At 37.5% G+C, this 15,656-nt stretch overlaps 1 protein-coding gene across 24 annotated transcripts in view; it reads left to right on the top strand.

Moving 5' to 3' along the window:
- Positions 1-15,656, top strand: part of Ncor1 (nuclear receptor corepressor 1) — a 164,246-nt gene that overhangs the window by 125,881 nt on the left and 22,709 nt on the right. For 20 of the 24 annotated variants that reach the window (XM_087192061.1, XM_087192066.1, XM_087192065.1 and 17 more), the window contains 9 exons: positions 702-870; positions 4,544-4,684; positions 6,376-6,459; positions 6,956-7,212; positions 7,572-7,932; positions 10,171-10,398; positions 12,851-13,060; positions 13,574-13,723; positions 14,055-14,192. In XM_087192061.1, coding sequence (XP_087048187.1) covers positions 702-870; positions 4,544-4,684; positions 6,376-6,459; positions 6,956-7,212; positions 7,572-7,932; positions 10,171-10,398; positions 12,851-13,060; positions 13,574-13,723; positions 14,055-14,192 — 1,738 coding nt within the window. The remainder of the gene's footprint in view (positions 1-701; positions 871-4,543; positions 4,685-6,375; positions 6,460-6,955; positions 7,213-7,571; positions 7,933-10,170; positions 10,399-12,850; positions 13,061-13,573; positions 13,724-14,054; positions 14,193-15,656) is intronic. The other 4 variants (XM_087192067.1, XM_087192055.1, XM_087192075.1 and 1 more) reach the window with 3 other exon arrangements.

Genomic DNA, 15,656 nt, shown 5'->3' with positions numbered 1-15,656 from the left:
ATCGAACTTGGGTCCTTGCGCTTGCTGGCACAGCAGGTGGCGAAACCATTGAGCTAAATCCCCAGCCCAAATCTATTGGTTAAAGTGGTGGAACAAATGTTATCACTACACTTTTTTTTTTCTGGGTTTTTTTTGGGGGGCGGTTACCAGGGATCAAACTCGGGTCCTTGCGCTTGCGAAGCAGATGGCGAAACCACTGAGCTAAATCCCTGGCCCTTTTCCTATCCTCTTAATGATGATCAAGGGCTATCCCATTAGAAATTTAATAATTGAAAATTCTTTTTCCTCTTATTATAATGTAAAAGTTGTAATACACTAAAACTTAATTTGTCAGACCTTTTTATTAGAAATTTTGTAAACATTTTATCATATTTGCATGATTTTAAATCTTAAGGCAAACTTCTGAAAGTTAATTCCCTTAACAGAAGTTTAACTACGAGGTGGGGAACAAAGCTGATTCACCTAGCATTGTTTAAGAAGTTTTTATGACAGGGTTCAAGAATGAAGGTACAGGATTTCTTTATGTTTATAAAAATTGAATGTCAAAAAAAAATTGAATGTCTGATTTCTTCTCATGTACTCGTGTTCTCTTTGAAGATACAAATCTGGTTGTCAGTAGAGCAGGTTAAATTTTCTGAATATCTTGCACCTCCTCCAGCCCTAAGTGACTTTCTCGGTTCCTGTGTTTGATTTGATGGCAGGGGACCCCAGCTCTGTCCCAGGCTGGCATACCAACTGAGGCTTTGGTGAAGGGATCCATTTCTAGGATTCCCATTGAAGAGAGCAGTCCTGAAAAAGGCAGAGAGGAAGCTGCATCCAAAGGCCATGTTATTTATGAAGGCAAAAGTGGACACATCTTATCATATGATAGTAAGTATTGTTTGTATACAATGAAGCCAATCTTGTAGTAAACACACAGATTCTAGTTTTCTCACATTCTTGCCATGAGGAAGTCAGTTTACATTTGCTGAATATATTTTCTCTCAGTGAAAAGGTTTAATAATAATGCCTCTTTAATGAAAGTTTTATGAAAAATCTATTGAGATAGTGAAAAGTTATTAACAGTGCTGAGCCCCTAGGAAGTGTCATGTAAGTGGTAGCTAATATCATCATTGACTACTCATTAGACTAGGAAAAAAATTTTTTCATTAGATTTAATGGAATCACTTTCTTTTTATTTTTGATTGATTGATTGTGGTACTGGGGATTGAACTCAGGACCTTAATGCTTGCCAGGCAGGCGTGACACCACTGAGCTGTATCCCTGGCCCAGAATCACTTTTATTTTAATGAGATTCATATTGTATGAGGCAAGAATTGGGAAGTAGATGATTTGATAATCATGGAAAGAATTTTTAAATTCTCCTTAATTTATTTTAATTTCTATTTCTATGTATACATATAAACATTTTCTTTAGATGTATTGTTATATTTTCCCTGTAGTGTTATTTTATGAGAATGATTCAAGTGCGATGCTAATATTAGCCAAAGGACTGAATTTGAGTTCTTATCCATAACTTATTGTGACCTTAGTCACAAGCTATACATCATCTTTCTCTTCAAATACAAAGAGATAAAGTATGTGCATAGTACCTGCTGCTATAAAATGCATGGCTATTTTCTTCTTTTTTTTTTTTAAAACATTTCTGGTGTATTTCAATTCATAGTTTGTTTCTGGGGCAGAAAGAGAAATTAATTTTTTTATTCTCAGTCTTATTTTTTTATTTTTTGATTAAGTTTATTAGTACATTTTAGGTATACAATACAGTTACATTCATCTTTGGGATCTTGTACCTTTACATGATGTGTCTTGGTTCTTATTTTTTCCCTATTCCCCTGCCCTCCATTCACCCCCTCCACCCTTCCCTATTTACAAAGACTTTGTTTCCATTTTCTCCTTTTCTCATGTTTTTTTCTTTTCCCTTATTTCCTTTCCCCTACCCCTCCCACTTCCCCTATTCCTTTAGAACTTTTCTTCCTATTTCAACTATCAATTGTGCATTTTGATCCTTATTTACACTTTTAGTTTTTCACACCAGAGAAACTATTCAGTTTTTACATGTTTGTCCTATTTATTTTACTTAAGAGTATGGCTTCAATGTGCATCCATTTAGCTATAAATGTCTCTAGTTTCTCATTCTTTATGGCTGAGTAATACTCCATTTTATAAAAAAAACCACATCTTCTTTATCCAGTCTCCAGTTGATCGGCAGGTAGGCTCTTTCCAAGTTTTAGCTATTACAAACTGTCCCACTATAAACATGGGTGTGCATATATCACTGTGGTATGATGCTTTTGATTCTTTTGGGAAGATACCTAGCAGAGGAATGGTAGGGTGAAATGGGACCTCTAATCCTAGTTTTCTGAGGTATCTCCATATTGATTTCCACAGTGGTTGCACTAGTCTGCACTCCCACAAACAATGGAGAATGGTTCCTTTCTCCCCACAACCCCCCCAGCATTTGTTGTTGGTTGATTTCTTCATAGCAGCCATTCTTTCTGGAATGAGGGGGAATCTCAATGTTGTTTTCATCTGCATCTCTGGAATGACCAGTGATGTTGAACATTTTTCGTGTGTTTACTTGCTTCTTTTACTTTGTCTGAGAGATGTCTGTTCATTTCAGATGCCCATTTTTGGATTGGGTCTTTATATTTGAGGGGTCTGATGTTTTTGAGTTCTATATATATTCCAGATAGTAGACCTTTGTGTGAGGAACAGCTGTAAAATTTTTTTCTCCGCATTGTAGGTTGTCTCTTAGTTGCTGTTGGTGGTTTCTCTTGCAGTGCAGCTTTTTAATAAGATGAGATTCCAGTTATTGATTCTTTTTGCTAGTTCATGTGCTACTGAGGATTTGTTCATGAAGTCTTTTCCTATGCCAAGGTCTTCGAGAGTTCTACCTAACTTATCTTCCAGCAAGTTTAGTGTTTCTGTTTTAATATTTAGATCTTTAATCCACTTTGATTTTAGTTTAGTACATGGTGAAAAATAGGGGTCTAGTTTTAATCTTTGGCGGGTTGAAATCCAGTTTTTCCAACACCATTTATTAAAGAGGCTATTTGTCAAAGATGAGGTGGCTAGCGGCCGGGGATTTAGCTCAGGTGGTTTTGCCGCCTGCTGCGCAAGTGCAAGGACCCGAGTTCGATCGCCAGTACCAAAAAAAAAAAAAAAGATGAGGTGGCTGAGTATGTCTGGTGTTGTTTCTGCATCTTTTAATCTATTTCACTGATCCTCAGGTCTGTCTCTTTGCCAGTACCATGCTGTATCACGGTGGCTTTGTAATATAGTATCAAGTTGGGGATTGTGATACCCCGTCATGTCTTTGTTGCCTAGAACTGCTTTTGCTAGTCTCGGCCTCTTGTTTCAAGTAAATTTTTGGGTTGTTTTCTCTAGTTCTGTGAAATAAACTGCTGGGATTTCAATCGAGATTGCATTGAATCTATATAGCAGTTTTGGAAGTATGGCCATTTTCACTATATTGGTTCTTCCTACCCAGGAACAGGGGATGAGAAAAATTAATTTACATTATCCAAGCCAGAAATCCAGGACATCTTTCTTGTCTGCTTCTTTTCTTTCCACAGCAAACAAATCAGAGTCCTTTCTATTCTATTTCATGTGGTCTCTGGAATACATCTATTACTCTGTATTCCTCCCTGCCACTGCTATCTTTCATTTGGACAACTGAATGGGTCCCTAACTAATATCCTTGTCTTTAGTCATACCCATATTCAAAGCTATACATGTCCTTCCTTTCTTGCTTTCCATTGCCGTTAAGATAACTGCAGGTGCCCTCCCTTGATTTCATCACCTTTCCGTGATATATTTCCTGATTACCACTATGGAGGGTTTCCTTCAAACTTTCTGCTTCACCCTTCTGTGTCCCCGCCCCCCCTTCCTGATTCTACTCTTTTTTTTTGGTACCGGGTATTGAACTCAGGACTTTGCACTTTTGAGGTAAGTGGAAGCACCACTGAGGTGAATCCCCGGCTCCCTAACTCCACTCTTATAGTCACCATATACTGAAGTTCTTGTAATGTACCATACTCTGTCTTGCCTTCAGGTCTTTGTGTTCACCATCCTCTCTGCCTGTACTCCTTTGTCTTTTAGCTAACCAATTTTTACCAGTTGTTTAGTTCTCAGCTTACATATTACTATTTTCTGGGCAACCTTATCAGAACTTGCAGGCTGCAGGTTTCCCTCCCAGCACCGCACAACACATAGTATTTCTCCATCACACTGAACAGTAACAGCCTATTAAATTATCTGAAACCACCACTGTTGAGTAAGTTTTATGAGGAAACAATTTTTTAACCTTACCTGCAAGCCTAGCTTAAGCTTGCCACACTGTAGTCATTTGATAAATATATTAGAATTAATGAAAACATTTTCAGGAATGCCAGTAATATGCACAGATATATATGTGCTTATGGCAAGTTTTTATCTTCCTTTGTTTTTTAAAGGACACTGTGAAATTAAGGTAATTTATTTACTAAACATGGTAGACCTTGAATTTGTCTGAAAAGTTCTTGTTTTCAATGTTCTGTAGATATCAAGAATGCTCGAGAAGGGACTAGGAGTCCAAGAACAGCTCATGAAATCAGTTTAAAAAGAAGCTATGAATCAGTAGAAGGAAATATAAAACAAGGAATGTCAATGAGGGAGGCTCCTGTATCGGCACCATTAGAGGGTAAAGTGTCTTTTCCAGAACTTTATTTGGATATATTTAATTTTGTATAGTAAGTTTGCATTGTTGAATTAAGTTGTTTTCAGTCTTTCATTTCTACCTAAAATTTACATTAACATAATTTTAAGTTTATATTATTATTATTGTATCTGTATAAATCAGGAGGCACACGACAATAAAATAAAAATTGAATGTAATCATAACATAGATAACTTAGCTAATATTTGAGTACCCATAACATTTGTAGATTACTTCCTTTTGGAGTTTAAGAATGGAAAATTAATAAGGTGAGTAGGTTGGTTTATATGCCTGTAACCCCAGCTATTTGGGAGGCTTAAGGAGGGGGATCTTGAGTTCAAAGCTAGCCTGGGCAACTTAGCAAGACCTTGTCTTAAAGGAAAAGAAAATAAACAACAACAAATTTAAAATGTATTATGAAAACTTTTTGTTTTAATTTTGAAGCTGATATAAAGTGATAAGTAATTAATAAAGACATAAATTTTAATTCTAGCCTTACTCTTTCCTAGTAGACTTCTCTGTGTCCATTACTTCCTCTGTAAATTAAGGGATTGTACCCAGCACTGCATGAGGATTAAAGACAGGTCTCCAACTTCATGCTGATCGTGTGATATACATTCAGATGATCACTATGGTTTGGTTTGGTTAACGACTTACCTTCTTTAAGTCTCAACCTTTCCCAACTAATTTTAATCTATGTGAAATACTAAAACCAGGGTAAGTCCTGTGTAACATTCTACAAGCTGGATTTTCACTATTTAAAAAAAACAAATATTATTTACCTTTAGGATAAATATATATGGTTATTTTCAGCCTTTGATTCAAATTTATTGACAGTATAATGTGAAATTTCTTTTTTTTTGTTTGCTTGTTGTTGTTGGTTTTTTTTTTTGCCACTGGGGATTGAACTTGGGACCTTGCGCTTGTGAGCCAGGCACCAGAACCACTGAACTAAATCCCCAGCGCCACCCCCGCCCCCTTTTTTTTTTTTTTTGAGACAAGGTATCACTCTGTATAATCCAGGCTGGCCTTGAACTCACTATGTAGTCCAGGCTGGCCTTTTGGGGCAGTTTCTGCCTCAGCCTTCTGAGTGCTCTGATTATAGGCATGCACCGCTGCACCTGGCTAATGTGAAATTTCTTAAGAGGTTATTTATAACTTTTCAATTAGATTTGTGTGTTTCCATTTATTTTCTGTTTTGTTTTGTTATCCATATTTCACATTTTCCCTTTATCCCAGGTGTAATTCAGGGCTAAGCAATGATTTTCCAATCCTGTCTGCCTTTGATAAAAAATAATTGGGATTTTAGATTTAGCTTCAAAGTTTGTCTTTTTTGATCTGTAATTAGGTGCCTTCTGTGGCCATTTTGTATTTAGGATAATGTTTCTGAAGAACTGTGTGATGCTATATTAAGTATTTCTGACTTTTATTTTTTCCATGATAATATTCTTCTGGAAAGTATACACATTTAAAATGACATCTCTTCCCCTATAGAGCCTTTATCAAAAAATATACTCTTAAGAAACTGTATGTGGGGCCAGGGATTTAGCTCAGTGGTGCTGCTCCTGCCTTGTAAGCGCAAGGTCCTGAGTTTGATCCCTGGTACCAAAAAGAAAGAAGGTATATATGAATTGCCATATACTTACGTTTAATAGTTGACTTTCTTATTTCCAAAGGGCTGATATGCCGAGCACTACCCCGGGGGAGCCCTCATTCTGACCTCAAAGAAAGGACTGTGCTATCTGGCTCCATCATGCAGGGTAAACTTTCTGTTTGTTTTACCCTTTTTAACTGCCTCGGTGGCATGTTTTGCCACTAATTTGCAAAGCATAAAACCTGCTTTTCAAGATTTTTTACCTTTTGAAATATTAAGTCTTAGCTGTAACTTTTTCATCTCTGAGCTGTATAGTTTCTTGGAAGATTATCACTGCCTAATCTTTTAACTTAGAGATGTCTTTACTATATGTGAACTGTTCTGTGACTGTGACAAATGTTTATTGTATCTTGAATACCTCTACAAAATAATGATTAATGAATACTTATCTGAGGATTTTTAAATAGAAAATTTATTAGAAACTGCAAGATGGCAAGGCATTACTTTTTTTTTTAAGGCATTACTTTTTAAATTGAAAAAATTTTGGCAAAATTTATGTTAGAATTTACTATTTTGACCATTTTTAAGAGTATAATTTAGTGGTGTTTTTGTGCAACTGTCAGCATTATTTTAATAAATGTGTTTCCTAAATTCATTTGAAGGCACACCAAGAGCAACAACTGAAAACTTTGAAGATGGCCTTAAGTATCCCAAACAGATTAAAAGGGAAAGTCCTCCCATACGAGCCTTTGAAGGTGCCATTACCAAAGGAAAACCATATGATGGCATCACCACCATCAAAGAAATGGGACGTTCCATTCATGAGATTCCACGGCAAGATATTCTAACTCAGGAAAGCCGAAAAACGCCAGAAGTAGTCCAGAGCACGAGGCCAATAATTGAGGGTTCCATTTCCCAGGTAATTAGATCATGGCTCTTTTTGTCAGCAATTCCACTTCAGACTGATATATATGAATCATTTTAAGAGTGTGACTTAATAGCTATAAGTATTTCTTATTGTGTCAGAACTCTTGGAAGTAAACAAAGTTTTTTGTAGTCTATATCATCAGTTTTTGTTTTTGCTTTTGTTTTTTTTAATCCATAGCATGGAGTGAATAATGGGGAAAAGAACTCAGGGTCCCTGAGTTGTGAGACATCCACACAGATTGTAAAGGTCACGATGGCAAAGTGTAACTGCCCATGGGGCAGATTTAGACCCCAGATGGAATGATATCCAGATGACTTAGTTACCTATAATGTTTGTTTCTTTCCCTTTAGGGCACACCAATAAAGTTTGACAGCAACTCAGGTCAATCTGCCATCAAACACAATGTCAAATCCTTAATAACGGGACCCAGCAAACTACCCCGTGGAATGCCTCCACTGGAAATTGTACCAGAGAGCATAAAAGTGGTGGAACGAGGAAAATATGAGGATGTGAAAGCAGGTGAGCCAGTACGTTCCCGGCACACATCAGTGGTGAGCTCTGGCCCCTCTGTCCTCAGGTCCACACTTCATGAATTACCCAAAGCACAGCTGAGCCCAGGAATTTATGATGACAGCAGTGCTCGGAGGACCCCTGTGAGTTATCAAAATACCATGTCCAGAGGCTCACCTATGATGAACAGAACTTCTGATGGTATGTATCTTCATTACTTGCTCCAATCATTTTTACTGGGTTTTCACCTCTGGCAAATAAGAAATACAAAATCATCAGCTTTAGACTATTACAGGAAGTATAGGTTGTCCTTGATACTAGGGCTGTAGAAAGCTACTAGTTTATAATAGGCATAATTTTACATAAAGCACTAGTGTTTAAATAAGTGCAGATCTGATGAAGTTCCAAAGTTCTCTAGAGTATATTTTAAAGTAGGTTTTCAGCTTGTTGTTTTAGATCTTTCTTTGAATTTGTTTTGTTGTTCTCAAGTGAAAGTGTAGTCTGAAAGTTTAAGGTCTGGAACTAAATTAAAGCTCTTACTGTGTAAGCTTAGACAAGTTAGCTTTTTATTTTTCTCATCCATAAAATGGTAATGTACTACTAAAACCTGCCTGCATTTTTGTGAGGATGAAACATCTGAAGAACTTAGGAAAGTACCTAGTATATACAAAGGATTCGATAAATGTAAACTATTCTGTTTTCATCGTAAAACAGTTGCTGGCAACTGTGTCACTAGGGGAAGAGTCATTAATTTTTTTACCAGCTGGCTCTGAAACTCTTAAATATGCATTCACTTATTTTTAATTTTATTGTCATATGGACTTATTGAGGGCTCATTCCTGTGTGGATAGTGAGATGTACAGTGAACAGTGTTTGGGGGAGAGAGGAGCAACACAGGAGGAGCAGGAGGGAGAAAAATGCCTGGATATGCATAGAAGGATTACACCAAACCTTTTGGCTCTAGTTTGGAAAGATAATTATCCTGCAGAAAGGAAAGGTACTATACGATTGAGCAAGTTGGGACATGGAAGGAGTTGTGATAAACTACTGTGATTTCTTAGTTTTGACTGGCAGATTTGTTTGATCATGGCAAAAAGTACTATCAAAATTTTAGTAATTAGATGGTAGTACTATGACTGCACAACATCATGCATGTACTTAATGCCACTGAATTGTACTTTTTAAAATGGCGTGTTTGTCTGGGCATGGTGGCACACACTTGTAGTCCCAGCACTTGGGAGGCTGAGGCAGGAGGATTGCCACGAGTTGCAGCCTAGCCTGAGCTACATAGTGAGTTCAAAGCCAGCCTGAAGTATATAGCAAGATCCTGTCTCAAATTAAAAAGGTATGTTTATTTATTTAGAGTGTGTGTGTGTGTGTGTGTGTGTGTGTGTGTGTGTGTGTGTGTGTGTGTGTGTGTGTGTGTGTGTGTGGTACTAGGGATTGAACCCAGGGCATTTGCTCTGGATTCCCAACCCTTTTGATTTTTTATTTGAGACAGGGTCTCTCTGAGGCTCTTAAGTTGAGCTTGAATTTGCAAACTTCCTGCCTCAGCCTCCCAAGGAGATGGGATTACAGATATGTGCCACTCTGCTTGGGTTAAAATGACACACTCTTATTTTACCACAGATTGGTGATTGTGAAGGGCCTGGATATGATAAGCAAGGATGGGGCATTCTAACCATTCTGAATAACATCATTTAGAAAAGGGGAAGCTAGAGTAGGGAGGAAAACAGATGTTTGTTGAGGTGGATGTTGTTGAAATAATGAGAAAGTCATTGCAAGAGCAGGACAAAGAAAATCATTAGTGTAACTCAGGATTGGCAGGTAGCAAGGTGGTTGGGAAACACAGGCAATGAGAGGAAATTGAGGATTGCTACAGGTGGGCCCAAAAGAATTTAGAATGTTACTGTCATGCAGAAAATAAAGTCATTTGAAATGGAATTTCATTAACTTCATAATCTCATCATAAGATGAAACAATACCAGTGGGACTTTACCAAAGGGGACAGTCTCCAGGTTGCAAGGCTTCCTAGTATTTCCTTACACTTGCATATTCTGCAAAGTTGAATGTTACGTATTTAGGAGAAAGAAAATCAAACTGTATATATATAGTTGAGAAATGAATAAATATGATCATACTTTGCTTGTCTTTCTTTTTCTCTATTTTTAAAATTTATTCATTCATTTTTGAGAGAGAGAGAGAGAGAGAGAGAGAGACTGGGGATTGAACCCAGGGCCTTTGCACTGAACTACATCCCTAGCCCTTTTTATTTTTTATTTTTATTTTTTTGAAGGCAGGGCATCACTAACTTGCTCATACTGGACTCAAACTTTCAATCCTCCTACCAGGACTCCCAGAGTGCTGGGATTACAATGTGCCACCACAGCTGGCCAGCTAGTTTTCTTAAGAATTTTTGGCATCGGCTTTTTTTTCCAGTTACGATTTCTTCTAGCAAGTCTGCCAATCATGAAAGGAAGTCGACACTGACCCCTACTCAAAGGGAAAGTATATCAGTCAAGTCTCCAGTGCCTGGGGTGGATCCTGTTGTGAGCCACAGCCCGTTTGATCCCCATCACAGGGGCAGCACTGCGGGAGAGGTTTATCGGAGCCATCTTCCCACACACTTGGATCCAGCCGTGCCTTTTCACAGGGCTCTGGATCCTGGTAAGCATGACATGTACTGACAATCTGTGGCAGAGAAATAATATACTTGTGTAACTTTAAAACTTTCTGTTATAGTTAAATATGCAGATAACTGTACATATACAGCTCAGTAAGTTTTTGCAAACTGAACACCCCATGTTATCAGCATCCAAATCAAGAAATAAAAAAATTGCCAGTGCCATTTAAAGAACTTAAAAATACTAAAGTACCTGAAAAGCCATGTTATTTGATGGTAATTGCTGAAGCTAATTGAAAAAGTGGGTAAATGTGAGGCATTACTTTTAAATGACAGGCATAACTTAAACATGCTAAGTGACAGTAGAAAGAGATATTTGCTTACCTAAGTCTTGATCTAAGTTCCAGGTTGAGTTTATTTTTTTTAAGTGAAGCTAGAATTTAAAGATAGTTTCAAGTAATCCAAATATAGAATCTTTCTAGATTTTTGTCCAGTCCTTTAAAATTGTGGCGTGCACACCTGATTGAAATTTTTTATTGAGTCTTTCCAAAGCAGCCAACTTAATTTTCAAAGAAACAACTCCTTTTCTTCCTCTTTCATTGATTTCCAGACTATTTCACTAGCTATTTAATTTAGTGACAAGTACAGCTGGAAGAAATTTGTCAACAAACATCTTTAATGTTGGTGGACATGGTTCTGGTAGCTGCAGAAGTGTTCAGGTTACCAGAGAGCAGTCTGTGCTGGCCTAGAACAACAAATTTTGTGCAGTGAGAAAAGAGGAGTTGTCACATCCCAGGTCTTTGCCAGGCTCTTCCTCATGGGCCCTAGTCCTTGCTCCTGTTTGCTGCTGTCAGCTGAGCCTCAGTCACACATATGTGCTCTCTACTCAGACCTCCAAATTCATTTCTTGTTACATCCTTTGAATTGAAATTGGAACACAAAATACTTGTGTCTTACCTTGGAAAGCAGTTTTTCATGATTAGTTAATATGCCTAATTAAAAAGCTAAGAATTCTAAAAATTTATATTTTATAGCAGCTAAAAACCTGTACAAAATATTTTACTTGAGTTCTGTCAGTGCCATCAAATTATTTGTTGCTTGAAAAATATTAAGTTTCAGAGGAGCCCAAACCTGGTATAGAGTCCCTAATATTACAATGGTTTATTCCGCTTAGAGGAGTTTTAAGCTTTGTATTGGTTTGAAAGTGATAGATGATCAGGGGAAACTATTTCACATTGTGAATTTGGATCTTTTCTGAGGCTAGTGACATGGTCCAATCCTCTCACTTTGCTGGGCAATAGCAGTGAGCCACAGTTCCTAGTGAGCCCTGCAGTCCCAAGGGAAAACACCAATACTGTAGACTCTGCTGTGTTATTTGCTAAGATATCCAGTTAGGTTAGGTGTATTCAGTGCATTTTCTTTTTTCTTTTTTTCCCCTCTCATTTGTTTTTGAGGCAGGGTCATACTATATAGTCCAGGCTGGCCTTGAACTCACAAAAATCTCCCTTCTTCAGCCTCCCAAGTGCTGGAATTACAGGCATGCACCATCATGCCTGGATATTTTCAACTTAAAATATTTTCATTTTACAGTGGTGGGTTTATTGGATATAACCCTATCCTAAGTCCAGGATCATCTGTACTTCTGGGGCTATCTCCCACACTTAGATGGATAAGAGTCAGCTGACAAATGCTGTGACTTCTAATTCGTGACGAAGGGGAAACAGACATTCTGGAAGACATACCAGTGGATTTTCTAGGGAGAATATGTACATATAAAAGTATTCACTGAAGTTCTTAGAATTATTTATAATTTCTGTTTAATGTCTGATAGCTCTTTATTTTGTAGCAGTTGCATGTGGTTGTCCTTTTTATTGCTGAGTTGGACAATAAATTTTTTTTTTGGTACCGGGGATCGGACTCGGGTCCTTGCGCTTGCGTAGCAGGCGGCGAAACCACTGAGCTAAATCCCTAGCCCCTGGACTATAAATATTTTGAAGCTAGAGATACTGTCTTCTGTTTTTTACCATACTTACCCCTTCATAGTATCTTGCATCATGTTCTAGCCAAAGGATTGCCAAACCAATTGCTTGTGGTCCAATTCCTGCTCCACCTTTTTCTGTAAATAAAGTTTCAGTAGAACATAGTCAATGCCCATTTGTTTATCAGTAGCTTGTTTCATACTATGGTGACAAAGGTGAGTGGCTGCAACAGATGCTATATGCCCCACAAAGCCTAAAACATTAATATGTGACCCTTTACAGAAGAAGTTGGGCAATCTCTATTCCAAACACAAGTGCTAATTAAAGTGCTTATAGACTAATCATTTTTACCAACAGGAAAATAAAGTTGCTGTGTTAAAAAGTGTTTTCATACATATTTTCACTTGGTTGTATTTGAATAATCAGTACTACAAAACATTTTAATTTCAAACAGTTGAAAATATAATACTTCAGGTTAAAACATAATACTCAATTCTTTTATCTTATTTTCACTCAGCAGCTGCTGCATACCTGTTTCAGAGACAGCTTTCACCAACTCCAGGCTACCCAAGTCAGTATCAGCTTTATGCGATGGAGAACACAAGACAAACAATCCTAAATGATTACATTACCTCACAACAGATGCAAGTGAACTTGCGCCCAGATGTAGCCAGAGGGCTTTCACCAAGGGAGCAGCCACTGGGTCTCCCATACCCAGCAACAAGAGGTGTGTATTTTGGTGTTTAGATTTTTTAGAATTTATTATGTTTACTCAGTAATTAATATATACTTGTTGAATAGATGATGGAAGGAAAGAAAAGAAGGCTGTATACTTCTTACCACAGACTGTAGCCCTTTGAAAGCAAACAAAATAGTGTATTGAGACAAGGTGTTTTGTGGACAATGAAATAACTAAATAAATCATTGTGCTATGTATTTGAAATCCATGTTTTAGAGTTTGCTCTCTTTAACCTATTATATCTTGAGGTTATTATACTTCATCTTAGCCAAAAGGCCAAGAAGCAGTTATCTTGAGGTTACTGATGTGAAGCACAATGTTTAGTTTCTTTCTCTAGATTCAAGAAGGTCTTAAAAAGTAATGATGACCTTAGATATTTTTATTTATGCCATATACAAATAATCATTGGGTTATATACAGATGGGCAAGACCTACAAGCCATGTATAATTCTCTGCCTTTAGAGTAAAACTTAACATAGAGTATATTTGTCTTTTGGATAGGAATCATTGACCTGACCAATATGCCTCCAGCAATTTTGGTGCCTCATCCAGGAGGAACAAGTACTCCTCCCATGGACAGAATCACTTATATTCCTGGTACACAGATTACTTTCCCTCCCAGGCCATACAACTCTGCTTCTATGTCTCCAGGTAAGATGCTGCAATCACACACTTTGCTAATAGGATCAACTTGCTTAGGTTTTTATAACATAGTCTTTTAAGGCGTTTTGGGCAGTTTGTCTCATTGGGTGTTCTGCTTTTCACTTAACATTTATCAGTAGTCCTATGTGCCAAATGTGACTAGATAACCCTAGGAATACCCTAAAAGATTATGTTGTATTCCAGTTGTTACCCAAAACTCTTAAACTTCTTCGTACATCCCAAATTTGGAGCTTTTTGGAAAACTCCAATATGAATTTTTAAATTGTGCCTGATAGGTTGACATTTTTGTCTTTAAGTTGCAGATTCATGTGTTTTACAGGACACTCAACACATCTTGCAGCAGCTGCAAGTGCAGAGAGGGAGAGAGAGCGTGAGAGGGAGCGTGAACGGGAGCGGGAGAAGGAGCGAGAGCGAGAGCGGATTGCTGTGGCTTCCTCTGACCTCTACTTGCGTCCAGGTCAGTGAGAGACTCTGCTCTTCTCTCCTAGAGACAGGTCTTGGTAATCTAGTGTGGTGGAGCATTGTGCTTAATGCTGTGGGATAAACAGGAATTCCAAGATGGCAAATCATTACAGGCCTCAAATAAAAGGCAGGTGAAAATGCTACAGAAGTTGGGATGAGAGAGATGAGTTTTAGAAAAAAGAGCTTTCAGTGATTAAGATATTATTTTGATTGTCCTAGGCAATTTTGATTATCCCTGAAGATCCTGGGCACAGAGCTGTCAAAGCTGAAAGAACTGCCTGAGCAAAGGCTTTAGCTAGGAAAGTATCAAGTACTGGCATTCTCTGACATTATCAGAAGTCTGTTTACACAATAGTGACAAGAGATGAATTAGAACCTAGAGGCGGGCATGGGCTGGTATCAGCAGGCCAGTGAGATTGTCAGTAGTTTATATGCATGCTAATGGCAGCTTTAAATATTCTGATAATGACCAGAAAGGAACTGCTGGGAAGAACATGAAGACATTTCACAACAGTTGGGTATAGGAAGTGAGGAAGAAACGATTGGTATGAAATTTAGAGCAGGAAAAATAAAAAGAGCACAATTAGTGAAAGCAAAGAGATAATGTTTTTATGTTGGATTTATTTAATTTGACATATTTGGGCCATCTGTTATTTGTGGCTCACCCCCCCCCCCCTTCAATTAAACCAAGACCATTTACTTTATTCATACTGTCAGATTCACTGATCTGGCACTCAGGAAAAAAGAGCGTGGAGATGCTGACTGATTCGAAAAAGTTGAAACTCTGGCTTGAGTGAGATTTCCAAGAGCATGAGTGTGAAAAGAGGAATAGGTTAGTCCCAGGAAGTAGGTGGAGACAAAAGGAAGTAGAGATGTGGTTGCAGCGTTAGGTACAGAATTGAAGGTAGTGGCAGGAGAGTGTCTCATTCATGTTTTTATGCAGGCACACCCTTTGAAATTAATCTGTATGGGGAAAATGTAAGGAGTCCAAAAGCTAGTCACATATTTGATCTATTCTTATTATTCTTGAGGAATTATCTTAAACACTTCAATGATTGCAATGGGTAAACACATTTAGGGATAATCTTTTATCTATAGAAAATAAAAATCACTAGGAATCTGACAGCAGGAAATACTTCAATTGTGAGTTAACACCATAACTGAGTCCATGTGTATCATATTAAAAAATGAAGATAATTTAATCAAAGAAAGCTGCATACAAATGACTCACAACTTTGGTAGATTTTTTAAAATGTTACCCCACTGGTGTATAAAATGTAGACTTAAGACAATATAATACCTTTTTTCTTCATCAGATATTTAAAAAGACTCATAAGTTTTTTGTTGTAGCTTCTGAATAAACATAGTCACATTAATAGTGGTGTTAATTGGTAAATATATTGGGCCCTTTTAGAGATTAAAATTTTTAAATGCTATTTGATTAGCATTTCTACTTCAA

This window comes from Heterocephalus glaber, unplaced genomic scaffold, assembly GCF_053883595.1.
Source record: "Heterocephalus glaber isolate CG9 unplaced genomic scaffold, H.glaber_assembly_v1.0 deba00001565, whole genome shotgun sequence".
Lineage (NCBI taxonomy): Eukaryota > Metazoa > Chordata > Mammalia > Rodentia > Bathyergidae > Heterocephalus > Heterocephalus glaber.
Note: the sequence above shows the minus strand (reverse complement) of the source record. Positions and strands in the feature narration are given on the sequence as shown.